Raw genomic sequence first — 17,174 nt, 5'->3', positions numbered from 1 at the left:
TCAACGAATATTCGGATGCGCATTTACCGCTGGTGAAATTTGTCGTAAATTTGACGTGAAACGGGCTGCGGCATTTCATGTCTCTTGTGCAGGCATCGAGCTAACCGATGTTGGACCGTTGGTGCCGAATTAGTAATGAGACAGGGTCTGCGACTATAAAATGATCGCAAAAAATATTACCCAACAATGTCTACAGTTTTTGTTTCTGGAGCAACCGGCTTCATTGCCCAACATGTGATCAAGCAGTTAATCGCCAAGAACTACAAAGTTGTTGGTTCTGTGAGATCAAAGGAAAAAGGTGAATCTCTTACTGAGAAGTTTGGATCGTCGTTTCAATACGAAGTTGTTGCTGATGTAGCAGCAGAAGGTGCCTTTGACCAAGCGTTGGAAAACCATCCAGAAGTGACTGTGTTTCTTCACACTGCTTCTCCATTCCGTTTTGATGTCACTGACATTCAGAAGGAATTGTTAGATCCTGCTACTCAAGGAACTGAGAATGCTCTTCGTGCAATCAAGATTCATGGTTCGCAAATTAAAAAAGTTGTGGTGACTTCGTCGTATGCTGCTATTATGGATCTCAATACCGAGAGAAATCCTGAAGTTACAAACACTGAAGCCTCGTGGAACCCAGGCACTGCCAAAGATGCTCTTCAAAACCCAATTGCAGGCTACCTCATTTCCAAAAAACTTGCTGAAAAAGCTGCTTGGGATTTCGTGGAGAATGAACATCCCAACTTCACCTTGACCACGGTGAACCCAGCTTATGTATTCGGTCCTCAAGCTTTTGATTCTGATGTCAAAGATACGCTCAACACATCGTCTGAGATCATCAATAAGGTTTTAAAGTTGAAACAAAATGAAGAAATTCCAACGATGACTGGCGCTTTCATTGACGTTCGTGATGTGGCCAAGGCACACTTGATTGCTTTCGAAAACGAGACCGCTAAAGGCAAACGATTGGCTCTCGCTGAAGGAAGATTCAGCAACCACGATATTGCCAGAGTTGTCCACGAACATTTCCCAGAAGCTGCGATTCCTCAACCAGACGCTCAGAAATCTGCACAGGAAAAATCCGTCTTGTGCAAGTTGGATTTTTCTGAAACCCAACGTATTTTTGGGTCAAAATACATTGATTTTGATACCAGCGTTGTGGACTCTGTGAAACAAATTCTTCAAAAGTAGGGGAAAGGCACTATTTATTAATATCTGTTAAGGAACTAGATGTCAGGAAAAGACTTAAAATCCCAAAGCATTTATTCATTTCTTGGTTTTGCATCGATTCTGTTCGATTGATATTTTAACTAGTTTGTGGTATACTATGTACATTTTGATTCGTCTAGACATTGCTAAATCTTTCTTTCGTCTATTTACATCATACTTCGGTTGGCCCGAAGGTTTCTGAGTAGATGTTGAAATTTACACTTCCTCTTTTTGCGAGTTCGTCATTGACAAAATGCATGTAGCCGCTTGGTCCGAGAAGGTAGACATCGTATTTTTGGTTTGGTACGATGAAATCAAAGTCACTGCTTTGAAGACGATTGGAATTTTCAGCATCTGAGTAAAAATCAGTAACCGTAAAATTTGGGTATTTTGCAGCCAATTGAGAGAGCCATTCTCCAAACGGACGATGACTCTCAGACCTATTTGAATTGTACATTTTCACTTTGCGACCCTTGGAAAGAGCTTGCTCAATAATACTGACAAGTGGTGTAATTCCAATGCCTCCAACGTAAACCAACATTTCCACACTTGGGTCATTTTCATGATAAGTAAAGCTACCACCTGGTGAAGCTACTCTGATTTTGTCACCGACTTTAAGTTGTTCATGAATATGGCTGGAAATCTGTCCACCTTCAAGCTTGCGGACGGAAATTCGATAATGGTTTTCTGTTGGAAATTCAGAAAGAGAATACTCTCTACTCTTTTCAAACTCCAGCCCTGGAAGTTTCCAACGAATACAGACATACTGACCTCTCTGAGGAGTTGCAATTGCACTTTTATCGGTTGGTGAAAAATAGACTGATTTCACATCGCTTGCTTCATTTTGTATTTTTTCAATGGTGAATTCCTTGAACCCGTTCCAAGGTTGTTTCTGGTAACAAGTATCCTCGGCGTTGATCAACAACCGAGCCAAGTTTCCATAGGCAGTTGCCCATGCTTGAAGAAATTCAGGTGTCGCTAATTCTCCCAACATATTTTCCATGGTGTTGAGAAGACAAGTTCCAACAATTGGATAGTGTTCTGGTTTGACCTGGAGTCCCACATGTTTCGTGACAATTTGCTGAACAAACCCAGTCAAGGGTTCCAAATTTTCAATATTTTCGGCATATTTCAACAATGCAAATGCAAGAATTTTGGGTTGACGTAACAGTTTTTGATCAGATTCATTGAAAAACGGCTTTACTTCAGGATAACTGGAGAGCATTTTCTGATAAAAGTTCTTGGTGAGTTCCTGACCCAGAGCTTTCAATATTGGAACTGAAGCCTTGACAATGTTAACTTGTTCTGGACTAAGCTGTTGAATGGTGTACACTTGATTTGCAGCCTTTGTCATTATGAAAGTGAGGGAGGTGGTGCGATTATTCTGGGTATTTATGCATCTGGTATATCCGTGGAAACCGTTTGGAAGTCAGCCACATGCGTGTTTGAAAAATATTTGGTGTGGTATGATTTCGGGCAAAGTCGGAATGGATGAGAAATGAGAAAATGAGTATGAGTGAATATTCGCGATGAGTAATGAGTGCGATTCGAGTGGTTGAAAAATAAGACAAGAAACGACGAGAAACTGGGGTAGTTGTGTATAGACGACTCCACATTATCAATTATCTATATAGTTTATCACTCGTGATACTTTATCAATTCTAGTTCATCATTCTTGAATAGTTCACCTACCAAATTACTCGTGCCAAGCTCGTCAAGGTTCGGGTGTATAAGCCCGTTGACTCGGCTGCAAATTCGTAATTATAGAACAAGTGGGGCTGAGAGAACCCTTACAACTCCTTAAGAAGCTTCTACCAAACGTATCGAAAATTCTTGGCCTTTTGCTTATCTGTCAAATCTTTGGCATCCTCTTCAAAATCCAATGATGGTGGTCCGTAGAGCTTGTCTCTCCTAGCATTTTCCATATAGCATCCAGCACCATAAGCCAAAATTGAAAGACAAGCTGCGGAGGTAAAGCCTAAAATAGCATGATAACCAGTAAGGTAATGAGGTGCCTGTTTGGCGAGAAAGAATTGTGGAGCAATGATGTTGGACACACAATAAGACACAAAATTCACCGTATTGACGATAGTCTTTTTTGTATGGCCCGAGGTGTTGGCCATGGACAACGACGTCATACATACGTAAGGACCCCAGTAGAAGTAAAAGAAATAGTAAGCAACGAGCAAACCATGTTTGTTGTGGAGAGTCATCATCAATGCACAGCAAATCAAAGGACATAAGCAGATGGTACCAGCACATATGGTACGGAATTTCTTGGGGAAGTAGAGACCAGGCAAGGCAATGAGCCAACTGCTTAATGTCATAAACACTCCAGTGGGCATTCCAAGCAAGGTAGTTCTGATCGGTGAGTAACCTAAACCTGAGACAATTTGTGCTGCAAATGTCACCAAGGCACCATTGCTGATATTGATGGACAATACAAACACCGCCATGACCCAAGTTTTCCAGTCTGTCAAAGCCTCGATAACCTGATCTTTCTTGAAATTTGTGTTTTTTGTTCCGGTTTTGTTTTCGATGGTTCGGTGTACCGCAATGTACTTCTCTCTTTCATTAAAGTAGCGACAAGTTACTGGACTGTCGGGCAAGAGAATGAACAACACACAAGTGAAGAAAATGGTTATGGCTCCAAACACAAGAAACAAGAGTCTCCAGTTGGCGATGGAGGAGTGGGCATGTCCTACGGCATAAGACAAGATTCCAGTGATAAGCGACGAGAAGCCTGAAAACCAAATGGCAGTACGGAACGGCTGCTCTGATTTTTTATAGAACATGGTAGTTATCACGGTTAATGAGGGAAATAAGAACGACTCGCCCATTCCCAAGAGAAACCGCATTGCACCAAGTCCAGCAAAATTGTTCCCAGCAGCCATACACATCAAGATTGCGTTCCACACAACGAAAGAAGTACATAGTACCTTTGCCACGGGAAGTTTTTGGAGCAAATAGTTGGCGGGAAACTCCATAACCAAATACCCAAAGTAAAAAATCGATCCCAACCATGAATATTGAGACCCCACCAAATGGGCATCTTCTCGCATTCCGTACACAGCAGCATTAGAAATTATGATCTTATCAGCGGCAGCAAGGGTGATAACAATTGTCATAATCGGCATCAATAACCAGTCGATTTTTCGCAAAACTTTGCGGGCTTCTTCCTGCGAATAGTCGGCATGTTCAGGATGATCCAAGAGGTATTTTGCACCAACGTCAACATCACCATCTTGGGGAAGCAGAAAACTGGACTCCTGCACCTTCAACTCGAGTTTTTCTGTCATTAAATTCAAAAATAAAGTTTAAGTTTAAACGTTAATCCGACTCGGTTATTGGTTCTTATGCTAAGCGGGTTATATTGGCTCTTATATAATAAGCGGCTGTTCTGATCTTCTTATACTGCTTATCTACGAAGATCACTCTTCATGTTACGGGTCGGTTGCAACCAATAAACAAAACGGCAGTTGGGAACGCAGAGGGGATGACGCCGATAGATTATTCCGTGCGACGGGAAACTTTATCGCGCACTGAAAGGCAGGTCGGTGCGCCGAGAGCCTCGCGCTGCGGCGTCGTCTCCTCTCCGCATATGCACCCTCGAGCGCCGCGATATCAAATCGGAAAAACCATCTTTTTATATTTATACCAAAGTCCGCAGGTCAATTTTTACGCCACCACAACATACGCGTGTCTAGTAACGACGGCGGAGCGTGTGAATACTATAGCAATGTCTTCGGTTCTTATCGTTGGTTGTGGCGTAATGGGACTTTCGTCTGCCATTGCTCTAGCAGAAAGAGGTCATAAAGTGGTTGCAATGGACTCATTTCCGGTTCCTTCGCCTTGGTCTGCCGCGTGTGACTTCAACAAGATCATCCGGACCGAATACACTGACAAATTATACACGGAATTGAGCGTCGCTGCTCTTGATGAATGGAGACATAGTCCAGTTTACAACCACACTTTCAAAGAATGTGGACGAATTTTAATCACTCCCGAGAACCACGAGGGTAGAAGGGAGTTTGAGAGACTCAGTATTGCCAATCTCCAGGCGATTGGTGGCGGAAAATATATCGAATATTATAAAGGTGGTGAACAATTGGGTGGAAAATTCAAAGTCTTAAGCCACAATTCTGTCAAAGATTCCACCGAGATAAAATGGAACCCTGAGTCGGGGCTTGCCCACGCCGCGAACGCTTTGAGACTGGCTCACGCCAGAGCCGAGCAATTGGGTGTGACATTTGTATTTGGCGACGCAGGACGAGTGGTTGCTACCTACACCGAAAACGGAACCGTTTATGTAATTTCGGCTGACGGATCGAAAAGAACAGCTGACCAGGTTCTCTTGAGTGCTGGTGCAGCCACGGGCTATCTCGTGGACTTGGGACAACAACAATCTGCTACAGGATTATTTATTACCCACATCAAGCTAACACCTCAAGAATACGAAAAATACAAGGACATTCCTGTTGTGTTTGATGGAGAAATGTTGGATACTTTTTCCCTCCAGATCCAGCTACCTACGTCCTCAAGATTGCATTGCCGGGTTCTGGAACCTCAAACTACGTTAATGATCCATTTGGAGTCTACGATAAGAAATCGCTTCCTCGCTACAAAAATGATAATCCCAACGACACCGTTCCTTTGGATGGATATGACCAGGCAAGACGGCTCCTACCCAAATACGTTCCAGATTTAGCACACCATAAGCTTCGCGACAGCAAAGTGTGTTGGATAGCAGACACCTCTGATTCTCATTTTATCGTCGATGCGGTTCCAAAACTACCCAACTTATTTGTGGCTACCGGCGACAGCGGCCATGCATTCAAGTTTCTTCCCACCATCGGAGACCTTATAGCTGATAAACTAGAGGGAAAACTTGCGGAAAAGTACCAAAATGCCTGGAAATGGAGAGACAACATTTCTCCGTTTGATCCTACAGATTGCTCATGGAGAGTGGTATCTGAGCCGTTGGACATTTCTCAAGTTAAATGGGCTAAAGAAGACTCTCATGGGACGGTTAAGCTATAGACATCGTAAACATTTTGTAAAATCGAATACTTTATGCTCTTAAGACATTGAGACGAACATAGTAGCACGGAAAAAGTAAACAGAACATACGAAACTCTAAATCAAACTCTAAACTAATTTTGTGGGAAAATACCAAGTATACGAAAAATAGATATCAATTGATGCGGTGCCTCTTCGCTACCCAAAGATCAGCTGTTTTCCCCTCCATTCAATACGAGATATGTTGACGGGATTGCAGCCATTCTCGGCGTTCCCCATTGCCTTGAAAAAATAATTGATAAACGCCGGATTAGCTCCCCATAGTCATGCACGGCGCATCCACCTTCCCCAAGCCAAAAATGAAGACACGCGGCTAGATGCAGGCAAAGCCGGAATTTACTTCGATAAGCTGCACCTCCAGATATAAATGTCATCCACCCCATATAGCATTGCAACAAACTAAAGTTTTCTATCAAAATTTATCATGACACTAGGGGAAGGGATCAAGATTGCAATAGACAGAGGAGGAACATTTACGGATGTTCTTGCGGTTATTCCCGGACAGAGCGAATACGTTTTCAAGTTACTTTCGGTCGATCCTGGAAATTATGACGATGCTAATATCGAAGGAATCCGGCGAGTTTTAGAGTACACGAGTGGAAAGGAGATTCCTCGTGGCGAATTGTTGGATACTAGTGGAGTAGAAAGTATCAGATTAGGAACCACAGTTGCAACCAATGCACTTTTGGAGAGGAAAGGTGTTCGTACTGCGCTTGTTACTACTGAAGGATTCAAGGATCTTTTGTATATTGGGAACCAGGCGCGGCCGGATCTTTTTGACTTGAATATTCGCAAACCTGGAGTCTTGTACGAAAAGGTAATTGAGGTAGAAGAACGGGTAACGCTTCCTGCTTATTCTGAGGATGCCACTGGATATACCGCTGAAGACAAGGTTGATGGAAAGTATTTTGTACGAGGCTCTACTAAAGAAGTGGTGAAAATAATCAAGCCTTTAAATGTTGAAAAAACCAAAAGCCAATTGAAAGCTTTGAAAGAAGAGGGTATAACCTCAGTTGCAATTGTCTTGGTTCATGGATACAACTTTCAGGAACATGAGCTTCAAATTGGCGCGTTGGCAACCGAACTTGGGTTTGAAAACGTTACCATGTCTCACAAAACTTTACCCATGATCAAGGTCGTAAATAGAGGACAGTCGTCCGTGGTGGACGCATACCTCACTCCCATTGTCAAGCAGTATATTGAAAGTCTTCTCAGCGGATTCAAAGAGGGATTTGAAAAACACACTAGAATCGAGTTTATGATGTCCGACGGTGGACTTTGTCATTATACTAAATTTACCGGTTTAAAGTCGCTTCTTTCTGGCCCTGCTGGTGGAGTGGTAGGACAAGCGCTCACATGCTATGATCCCAATGAAGGTACAGATACAATTGGTTTTGATATGGGAGGAACTTCCACGGAATGTTTCTAGGTACGCTGGTGCTTATGACCATGTTTTTGAGACGACTACAGCCGGCTTAAAAATTGCTGCTCCTCAGTTGGACATAAACACTGTGGCTGCTGGCGGTGGATCTATTTTGTCTTACAAAAACGGGTTGTATCAGGTTGGCCCTGGACAGCGCATCTGCTCATCCTGGTCCAGTATGCTATCGTAAAAATGGACAAAACTTGACGGTGACAGACGCAAATTTGATGTGTGGAAGAATTCTTCCTGAATACTTTCCAAAAATTTTTGGTCCCAATGAAAATGAACCACTTGATGGTACCGCCGTGGTGGAAAAGTTTCAGCAATTGGCGGATATAATTAATGCTGAGCATCCTGATAGCAAACCCAAATCGGCTCATGAAGTAGCCCTTGGGTTCCTCAATGTTGCAAATGTTGCCATGGCAAAGCCTATAAGACAATTGACAGAAAACAAAGGTTTTGACGTTACGAAACACAACTTGGCATCTTTTGGAGGTGCCGGTGGCCAACATGCAACATCGTTAGCCAAGGTTTTGAAGATCAAAAGAGTAATAATTCACAAATACTCATCGATCCTTTCTGCCTATGGAATTGCTTTGGCGGATGTGGTTCATGAAGAGTTGGAACCGGCTTCGGTAAAGTATACGGAAGAATCAGTATCATCGCTTTTGCAAAAGTGTGAGGTGTTGAAGGAAAAAGTGGCTCTCGAACTTGAAGATCAAGGAGTTACAGCATCGGATTTCCAAGTCTACTTCAATATGGGTTATAAGGGTTCAGATTCAAAACTCATGATTGCAGAAGACAAATCCAAGAATTTCTTACAGAACTTTTACGAGACTCATCAGAGAGAATTTTCATTCAACGACAAGCATAGAGACGTCATTGTGTCGGATATCAGAGTCAGAGGGTCCGGTAATGCTGGAAAGATCACCGAGAGATCAGCTTATAAAGATTTGGCCAAAATCAGTCCCAAAGTTGTTGCACCAGGAATCGAAAAACTGAAGTCAAGCGTTTATTTTGAGGGAGGATTTCAAGAAGCAAACGTTTATCTCTTAAATGACTTGGATAGTGGAACAGTTATTCCTGGTCCCGCATTAGTGATAGACTCCACTCAAACAATTTTGGTCGAGCCAAATTCCCATTTAACGGTTCTTCCTAGGCATGTCATTATTGATCTTGACGAGTCCCAGTCGTCACAAGAAAAAGATGCGGACCTCAAAATCGATCCAGTACAGTTGTCAGTCTTTGCTCACCGGTTTATGTCTATTGCTGAGTCCATGTGTACCACGTTACAGAAGATATCTGTGAGTGCCAATATCAAGGAGAGAATGGACTTTAGCTGTGCTTTATTTGACGAAGTTGGTAATCTAGTAGCCAATGCTCCTGCTGTGCCAGTTCATCTAAGTTCGATGTCTTTTGCTGTGAAATATCAGATAAATCATTGGGGTGATGATATCAAAGAAGGTGATATTTGGGCCACCAATCATCCCAAGGCGATGGGAACACACTTGCCTGATATCACTGTGATATCACCAGTTTTCGTGGACGGAAAGATTCGGTTCTATGTTGCTTCGAGAGCACATCATGCTGAAATAGGAGGCACTGTTGCGGGATCTATGGACTCGTCAGCGACAGATCTCAAGGACGAAGGTGCCCAGTTCATCGCCTGGAAGCTTGTGAACAACGGAGTTTTCGATTATGACGGAGTTGAAAAGTACTTTGTGGATGAGCTTAAGAAAGTTCCAGGATCGTCTCCTTCGAGAAAAGTTGAAGACAATATTGCCGATCTTAAGGCTGAAATTGCAGCCAACCAGCGTGGAATCAATATGTTAACGGATGTTTTCACGGAATACGATACGGACTATGTTTTGTTCTACATGAAGGGTATCAAAACCACATCTGAAGCCGCAGTCAGAAAGTTCCTCAAAAAGTTGGCACAAGAAAATAAGCATCGACTTCCATTGCAGGCTGTTGATTTCATGGATGATGGAGCCAAAATCCAACTTACCATCGATATCAATGAAGAGGATGGTTCGGCGGTGTTTGATTTCGAAGGTACCGCAGACGAAACTTTCAACTGTTTCAATGCCCCTCGAGCAGTTACTTATGCCTGTATCACCTACTGCTTAAGATGCCATATTACCGAAGGTGACTTGCCCATGAACGAAGGAGTGCTAGCTCCAATAGAGGTACGCATTCCCGAAGGCACAGTATTGAACCCCAGTGTCACCGCTGCTGTTTCTGGAGGAAATGGTATTACTTCTCAAAAAATTACCGACACAATTTTAAAAGCTTTTGGTACTGTTGCTGCATCTTATGGGTGTATGAATTGCTTGTGTTTTGGCCAAGGAGGTCTTGATAAAAAAACAGGAGAAATGGTTGCTGGGTTTGGGTTCTGTGAGACAATCGGCGGAGGTTCAGAGGTTTACAATGCAATTTTGACAGCTTTGAAATCCGGTTACACGCATATTGACACTGCAGATGCATACGGCAACGAAGATGTCATCGGAAAAGCCATCAAGGACTCCGGAGTTGACAGATCCAAGATTTTCATCACCACCAAATTGTGGTGTATCGACCATCGTCGTGCTGCAGAAGCGCTTGATGCTTCACTTAAACGTCTTGGAACCGATTACGTGGACTTGTATTTGATGCATTGGCCGGTTCCCTTGAACCCCAATGGTAACGATCCCAAGTTCCCCACGCTTCCAGATGGAAGCAGAGATATCGATCTGGATTGGAACTTCATCAAAACCTGGGAATCCATGCAAAAATTGGACAAATCTAAAGCCAGAGCAATTGGAGTGTCGAATTTTTCAGTTAAGAGAATTCAAGAATTGCTTGCGGCTCCCACAACTAAAGATGTTCCTGCTGCAAATCAGGTTGAATTGCATCCACTTCTTCCTCAAAAGGAGCTCTTGGACGAATGCGCCAAACACAATATTCTTGTGGAAGCTTATAGTCCATTGGGGTCGACAGACTCTCCTCTTTTGAAGGATGAAGTGGTGACAAAAATAGCCAAAGAACACAATGTTGAACCAGCAACCATTTTGATCGCCTGGGCGTTATGGAGAGGTACGGTGGTTTTGCCCAAGTCGGTAACACCCCATAGAATCGAGTCCAACTTTCAAGTGGTGGATCTTCTGGACCAACAAGGTGAAGAATTGGAACAACTCTACAAGCGCCAGGGAGTGAAGAGATTCATCAACCCCAACTGGAAGCCAATTGTTGTGTTTGACTAAAATAAAACTCGTAAATACCATTTATACAGAAACAATAACAGATGTTCCCACACTATGAGTCCATCGCATACCTAATATTGTACATCTTTACTCGATCAACTTGACGTAGTTCGAAGGACAGATCCCCACTTCTCCCGTAGCCCGTCTAGCCTGCCACCACTTTCCATCGATATCGTCGACATCCAAGATTTCGTCTTTGGTGAACGAGATCTCGTTGATATCTTCAGGGTTGGCCGAGTAGCTATAGAGTGCTCTTGCCTTGTAGCGGAATACTGGGGCGTCTTCCTCATCGGCAATCACCGTTTGTCGGCGAGAATTGGTGAGATCACGCAGCTGGCGGACATCGGCGGAAGAAAAGTTTTCCAATCCATTCAACTGCGACAGCAGCATGTAAGGTGTCTTGTTTTGCGATTGGCGTAAATTGTTGTCTTGGAATGCTTCCGGAGCTGGGGCTACGCGAAGGTCATCGTCGTGTTTTTCGTCACTCGACAACTGGCCGTGGTTATGTGTGTGCAGCTTGATCAGGAAGGAGTCGATAAACTGGTTGGTGGGCGACTCAGGGTGGCCTCCAAAGTATACAATCCAGATCAAGTTGAGCATGGATAATAAAATGCACCCCGCAGCGCAACAAAGCTTGCCGGAATTGGACTCATAAACCAACCCGTTGGCGGAATTGGTGGTATACACAAACGCCACGGCTATGAGACCCACAAGCGTGAATTTGTAGAGCTCGATGGTGTTTGTAAGATATAAAAACGTGATGAGCAAAATGATCAAAAGTTCATATACGATGCCCCACCAGGTAAACCTGGGGAAATGTGACTGTGGAGAAGAGCCCGCGCCTGCTATGGCCACTATCCACGCGATGAGGCCGAACGACACCGTGGCAATGGCAAAAGGGTCGCCAATAAAGTTTGAAAGTCTGATTGCCATGGATCACAGGTGGAAATTTATCCAGTAAAAACGAGTGATCTTGTGATAATATATGATTTCACAGCTTGTGCAGGCTGTGTATACGACGTGAGGCCCGGAAAAAATGGGTTTAAATGGCCACAAATCAAAACAATAGATATCAGCTCCTGAAGAAAAGCGTTATAAACACAGGTGAGAAAGTTGTGTTGGGCGCATGCAGTCGCGACCGCGTCGTTCTAGACCGGAATGCTACGGCGAAGTTGGTGGGTGGATGCAAATCAACCACATGTTGCGACATGGACTGCATGCGGTGATCCTGATTAGCTAAGCACAGCTTAGCTAAGTAGGTCCCAATGCGGAGTGGCTCAAGCAAGAGGCGTCGTCGGTCTGTGAGCATATAAAAGGCGAGTATATCCGCCTTAACAATAATCATTTCTATCATATCTATAGTGAGTCACGTATAATAATAAGTCCCATAGTTGTCTATATTACGTAAGTGGTGTCCTAAGGGTGTACGTTTCAACAGGTTATGAGCCGCTTTAAGTTACCCTAGGCCATATCAACTTATGATAATGTAGTTCAACTTGAACTAGCTCCACGTCACATCAAAGCTAGTATACGTCGAGCTTAAATTTTCGATATCAAGATTGGTCCTTGAGGTCATAGGTTCTACTCATTCTGCGTTCCCACTACTACGAATACTTTAGCACACATTGCTGATGTTCACGTCAAGGAAAGAGGAAACTGGACAGAATGGTTGAATATGAAGTCAAGAGTCAACTGACTGCGGTAAGAAATCACACGTTCAAAAAGTAAGTACGAAAGATGGTACCGTTTTAACTACAGAACAAGTCGTCAAAAGGGCCTGGTGTTTATGATTGTATAGTTGCTCGGGGTTACTCATTAATCCTAGATGTGCACTATCACGACACTCGCTCTCCCGAATGGATGTACGACTCTGTCAACTACAATCTGCATAATGAACCAATCCATCTATGAACAACCTCAAGGCGTCTAACACACGCTGGAGTGCCGACATAATCGAGCTTCATTGAATATTAGACTCCTTCGGCATGTCTCAAAATGTGGGTTCATATTTAGCTTGGACGTAATGAAAGCACTAAACGTCAACCATTTTTTCCTTCAGCGGGTCGGGAAGATGGAATACTGTACCCAGCAACCTTCCTTTAGCGGGACGGGAAGTAAAATAAAATACCCAGTATCTTTCATGAGCGTCAAACGCCGGAAGATTTTACCTTGGTTAGATGACTAAATTAAGGATTTGCTCGTCAGTTGTGGAGTATTACATTCCCCTAGACACGCCATCCATGTCTCCCAAGTCAACGACTTCAACAATAATCGTAACCGCCCGATGATGTCAACGTCCACTGACGAAATAAACTCACGGCCGTTATAAGAATTCATGTGAAGAGGTACCCTACCTAGACGTAGTAATCCGTACTTGTGACCCAAGTCAGCCATCAGTATGTGCCTTGAATTAGGAGCCCGATCAGAACGATTTACGATCAGAAATGCTACCAATCAATAGGCCAACTCAGTATTGCTTCAAATCTTACGGTACAGCGGTTTATGAACTAGTGTCAGAGAGGAACTTCACCTTAATAAGAGCAGATGTACTCCTCCTAGACGTATTGATTCGCAGAAAAGCCCAAGTCAGTAAGCCAGAATTCTGATCAAATTCTGAGTTTTGAAACTGCATTTGACGGTACAACGAATCACGGATTAGGGTATGAGAGGAACTACTCGTAATTTTTTTCTTTTTACAACTACTAAGGACAGCTACTGGCTTTAGAGAACAGCGACAGATATTCAATCCCAGGACACATGAATCAGTTTCGGAGAGCCCTTGATCAAGTGGAAAAGCAGACCGATCTTGCATTTATCGCCGCAATAGAATATAATCAGTTTAAGGGGAGGAAGTTGAAGTCATTCCCTGACTCCGAATAAGATAAACTCACATATTCTATTTGCGAAGTGATTGCATCACAATGCTTTTACATACACTGATACTAGTTGCCTCTTTGCCCATTATCATGTACAAGGTCCTCTACGGTAACGCTCCTATCACATAGAAGCAAGAATTATCCGAAGCAATATGCATCAGTCAAGGGGAGGCAGTTAAGGAAGCGATCGAAGTATCTCAACTCTTCAATGAGATTTCAACGAGACTTACTGTTAATGCAGAAACTTCTCTCCAAAGACAATGACTCACGCAGTTGCTTGCGAAAGGATACCAAATCATAAAGCTTCGAGACATACTGATATCAGCTATTACCATGTTCGTGACTTTGTCCAAAAGGAACTATGAAGTTACATCGCGTCACTCAAGACCACTCGCTAATACGTTTACAATGACTCAAAATCACTTACTAATATGCTTACAATGTCATTACCGCATACCGTGCTCCTGAGTCCCAAATTCCTAGCAACGATGCTTTCCCCACTGACCACAGATAAACCTAAATCAGGATCAAGGGGAGATGTTGCGACATGGACTGCATGCGGTGATCCTGATTAGCTAAGCACAGCTTAGCTAAGTAGGTCCCAATGCGGAGTGGCTCAAGCAAGAGGCGTCGTCGGTCTGTGAGCATATAAAAGGCGAGTATATCCGCCTTAACAATAATCATTTCTATCATATCTATAGTGAGTCACGTATAATAATAAGTCCCATAGTTGTCTATATTACGTAAGTGGTGTCCTAAGGGTGTACGTTTCAACACCACAAAGCTCCGCTCTCCGCGGCTTTAGCGAATGAGGTCTTTCACAAAGCTCCTGCATACAAAAGGGCGCAAACCAAGCCCAAACGGTGGTTGATTTCCGAGCTGGTGTGTGGGTGCTCATCTGGCCGCACATCCGTAGGTAATTTGCTCAAGACAAAAACTCAAATTTCGAGGCAAAGAAAACACGTGGAAATTCGGGGAAGCCGGGTGTATCCTCACCAGTGCCCCAACTTTATATTTCAGTTGTCTGGACAAAAATCCCCCACTTGCAACCCCCACAAATGTGGGTGACGCACCCAGTACACCGGGTGTTGTGACTGTATCCGAAAGAAACGCGGAAAGTGATTACTCCCGTTTTTATCCGCCGAGCGGCTTGCTGTAATTACAAGGTATATATAGCTGTAAGTTCTAAAGAGAAAATCAGCTAGAAAACATGATAAGATTGGCTGAAATGAGAACTGCAAGTGCCATGCATGGTACATTCCGGTCTTCTGCCGTTGGAGTTCCGGTCTTAATGCGCATATCAACGGCTGCAAAATCCACCTCGTCAAACTCATCAACTTCCTTATTAGATATTTCTACCAAGGTGCTCAATGAGTCAGATATATTGAAACATGACGACAAGTCGTTCATCACTCACAATCTCTTTCCTCATCCTGAATTTGGAACCAAAGAATGTGAAGAAGTGAAATATGAACATAGAGAACCTCGTAATGTTTCCGATACAATTGCATTTCGAGGAGTCAACTTTTTCCGGTGGTGCTTTGATATGGTTACAGGGTACAAGAAACCACGTAACGACCACGATTTGGAAACTGGATTCAAGGGAACAAGATGGGAAATGACGGAAAATAAATGGTTGACTAGAATCATTTTTTTGGAGAGTATTGCCGGGGTTCCAGGAATGGTTGCTGCATTTTTACGTCACCTTCATTCTCTTAGATTGCTCAAAAGAGACAGAGCTTGGATAGAAACGCTTTTGGACGAAGCTTATAACGAGCGTATGCATTTATTGACGTTTATCAAGTTGGGACAACCTTCTTGGTTTACTCGTTTTATCATCTATGTTGGTCAAGGTGTGTTTTGCAATGCGTTTTTCTTGTGCTACTTGATGGTCCCAAAGTACTGTCACAGATTCGTGGGTTATATTGAAGAAGAAGCTGTGAGTACTTATAGTCATTTGGTGTATGAACTCGACACAAAAAAACTTCCCAAATTTGACCACATGAGAGTTCCACCAGTGGCCATTCAATACTGGACAGAACTTGACGAAAACTCCACTTTCCGTGATTTAATCTTGAGAGTGCGTGCAGACGAAGCCAAGCACCGTGAGGTGAATCACACATTGGCAAACCTCGATCTGACCGACAGAAATCCATTTGCTATGAAAATTGAGGAAGTCGACAAACCTCAGCCAGAAAATGGATTGAAGGTGCAAAGACCTACTGGATGGGAGAAGAAAGATTTGATTTTGTAGATGATTATGATTAGATATGATTGAATTGTAGATAATGACTTGTAGGTGAACGACTTGTAGGTCAATGCTTCTGGTGTTTGTGATCTTCAGCTTTTTGAGATTTCATACTGTCCTTGTAGTTCAGTCTAGTGCGTTGCTCCCAAGAATATCGTGGCCCCTAAGCAAACAACCATCACCACCACTCCCCATATCGAGAGTGCCAATCCCCCATATTTGCAAAAACGTTCTAATTTGTCCAAAGGTCCATCGGTACGCTGAATCAACATGTACCCAAAAAGACCAGGCAAAATGAATGAGATGGATGTCGACCCAGTCGACCCCACAAATGCCAAGACATGCTCCAAAGATGTCACTGTGATGGCCACGAGATACGCCAAAACAACAATGAAAGTGGTGATGATGTAAAAGTTGCGTTTGGAAAGTGGCACAATCATGGGATCATGGCCGTCTGTATCATGGGCTCCTTCCATAGGAGTTGTGGTGATGAACAGCTCATCAACTTCCTCTACGTTGACTTCTTCTCCCATGTCCTCAATTTGCTGGTATCCACTTTGGCTCTTTATATCATGAATACCATTGGAGATAAAGTAGATGATATGGTTGATGGATCCACGACACGGATGGCATTGAAGAGGAAATGAAAGGCTCACCATGATCACAATACAAAGACGACCAATGAGTGACAGTATCGAATCTGTTGGGTACATGGCTACGATGTTTCCAGTGACTTTGGAACCAAACGAAATGTAGCCACACAATCCCACCACCAAGTATGAGGTGCAAGCGGTTGCAATGGCATTACGAATGATGATATTGGACTGTCTTGTTTGGGAGCCCGATGTTTCGTGAGCCTTCAATTCGTTGATAATGGCAAACATGTTCTGATGGCATGTATAAGCAAACACAAAAACTGGAAACGACCGTAAAGTTCCCAGAAATGAAAGAGGTCCCCAGTGCACTCCTTCGGCCACCGCTCTCTTTACATGGGGCAGTTGCCTGGACATCATTGGAATATAGTGTGACCCACAACAAGGCAAATGAGGTATGCTACCGAAAACAAAGCCACCACAGAAGTATACTTCCCCGAGTCTAAATTTTTC

At 43.4% G+C, this 17,174-nt stretch overlaps 9 protein-coding genes across 9 annotated transcripts, besides 7 other annotated features; 5 read left to right on the top strand and 4 right to left on the bottom strand. All coding sequences in view use genetic code 12, as the record gives it.

The window, feature by feature from the left end:
• Positions 1-186: 186 nt before the first annotated feature.
• On the top strand, positions 187-1,182 carry PGUG_05800 (SDR family oxidoreductase; the record flags this gene model as incomplete). Its single annotated transcript, XM_001481987.1, has 1 exon — positions 187-1,182. The coding sequence occupies one exon, from the start codon at positions 187-189 to the stop codon at positions 1,180-1,182; it is 996 nt and encodes a 331-aa protein (XP_001482037.1).
• A 190-nt stretch (positions 1,183-1,372) lies between these two features.
• PGUG_05799 (uncharacterized protein) lies at positions 1,373-2,554 on the bottom strand (the record flags this gene model as incomplete). The annotated part of the gene is made up of 1 exon (XM_001481986.1): positions 1,373-2,554. The coding sequence occupies one exon, from the start codon at positions 2,552-2,554 to the stop codon at positions 1,373-1,375; it is 1,182 nt and encodes a 393-aa protein (XP_001482036.2).
• Positions 2,555-2,637: 83 nt separating this feature from the next.
• Position 2,638, bottom strand: a sequence uncertainty (Possible assembly error: High quality discrepancy detected during assembly).
• A 373-nt stretch (positions 2,639-3,011) lies between these two features.
• Positions 3,012-4,499, bottom strand: PGUG_05798 (uncharacterized protein; the record flags this gene model as incomplete). Its single annotated transcript, XM_001481985.1, has 1 exon — positions 3,012-4,499. One exon carries the CDS (start codon positions 4,497-4,499, stop codon positions 3,012-3,014), a length of 1,488 nt encoding a protein of 495 aa, XP_001482035.2.
• Position 3,059, bottom strand, in PGUG_05798: a sequence uncertainty (Possible assembly error: High quality discrepancy detected during assembly).
• Position 4,268, bottom strand, in PGUG_05798: a sequence uncertainty (Possible assembly error: High quality discrepancy detected during assembly).
• A 197-nt stretch (positions 4,500-4,696) lies between the features above and the next one.
• Positions 4,697-5,908, top strand: PGUG_05797 (NAD(P)/FAD-dependent oxidoreductase; the record flags this gene model as incomplete). Its single annotated transcript, XM_001481984.1, has 1 exon — positions 4,697-5,908. The coding sequence occupies one exon, from the start codon at positions 4,697-4,699 to the stop codon at positions 5,906-5,908; it is 1,212 nt and encodes a 403-aa protein (XP_001482034.2).
• Position 5,764, bottom strand: a sequence uncertainty (Possible assembly error: High quality discrepancy detected during assembly).
• Position 5,888, bottom strand: a sequence uncertainty (Possible assembly error: High quality discrepancy detected during assembly).
• Positions 5,909-6,703: 795 nt separating the features above from the next.
• PGUG_05796 (uncharacterized protein) lies at positions 6,704-7,708 on the top strand (the record flags this gene model as incomplete). The annotated part of the gene is made up of 1 exon (XM_001481983.1): positions 6,704-7,708. The coding sequence occupies one exon, from the start codon at positions 6,704-6,706 to the stop codon at positions 7,706-7,708; it is 1,005 nt and encodes a 334-aa protein (XP_001482033.1).
• Position 7,693, bottom strand: a sequence uncertainty (Possible assembly error: High quality discrepancy detected during assembly).
• A 221-nt stretch (positions 7,709-7,929) lies between the features above and the next one.
• PGUG_05795 (uncharacterized protein) lies at positions 7,930-10,944 on the top strand (the record flags this gene model as incomplete). Its single annotated transcript, XM_001481982.1, has 1 exon — positions 7,930-10,944. One exon carries the CDS (start codon positions 7,930-7,932, stop codon positions 10,942-10,944), a length of 3,015 nt encoding a protein of 1,004 aa, XP_001482032.2.
• Position 8,058, bottom strand: a sequence uncertainty (Possible assembly error: High quality discrepancy detected during assembly).
• An 87-nt stretch (positions 10,945-11,031) lies between the features above and the next one.
• On the bottom strand, positions 11,032-11,877 carry SSU81 (osmosensor; the record flags this gene model as incomplete). Its single annotated transcript, XM_001481981.1, has 1 exon — positions 11,032-11,877. The coding sequence occupies one exon, from the start codon at positions 11,875-11,877 to the stop codon at positions 11,032-11,034; it is 846 nt and encodes a 281-aa protein (XP_001482031.2).
• Positions 11,878-15,030: 3,153 nt separating this feature from the next.
• On the top strand, positions 15,031-16,074 carry PGUG_05793 (alternative oxidase; the record flags this gene model as incomplete). Its single annotated transcript, XM_001481980.1, has 1 exon — positions 15,031-16,074. One exon carries the CDS (start codon positions 15,031-15,033, stop codon positions 16,072-16,074), a length of 1,044 nt encoding a protein of 347 aa, XP_001482030.2.
• A 125-nt stretch (positions 16,075-16,199) lies between these two features.
• On the bottom strand, positions 16,200-17,081 carry PGUG_05792 (aspartate/glutamate transporter; the record flags this gene model as incomplete). Its single annotated transcript, XM_001481979.1, has 1 exon — positions 16,200-17,081. One exon carries the CDS (start codon positions 17,079-17,081, stop codon positions 16,200-16,202), a length of 882 nt encoding a protein of 293 aa, XP_001482029.2.
• Between the last annotated feature and the right edge of the window lie 93 nt (positions 17,082-17,174).

This window comes from Meyerozyma guilliermondii, genomic scaffold, assembly GCF_000149425.1.
Source record: "Meyerozyma guilliermondii ATCC 6260 scaffold_8 genomic scaffold, whole genome shotgun sequence".
Lineage (NCBI taxonomy): Eukaryota > Fungi > Ascomycota > Pichiomycetes > Serinales > Debaryomycetaceae > Meyerozyma > Meyerozyma guilliermondii.
The sequence above is the reverse complement of the archived record's forward strand: the minus strand, read 5'-3'. Positions and strand labels throughout refer to the sequence as shown.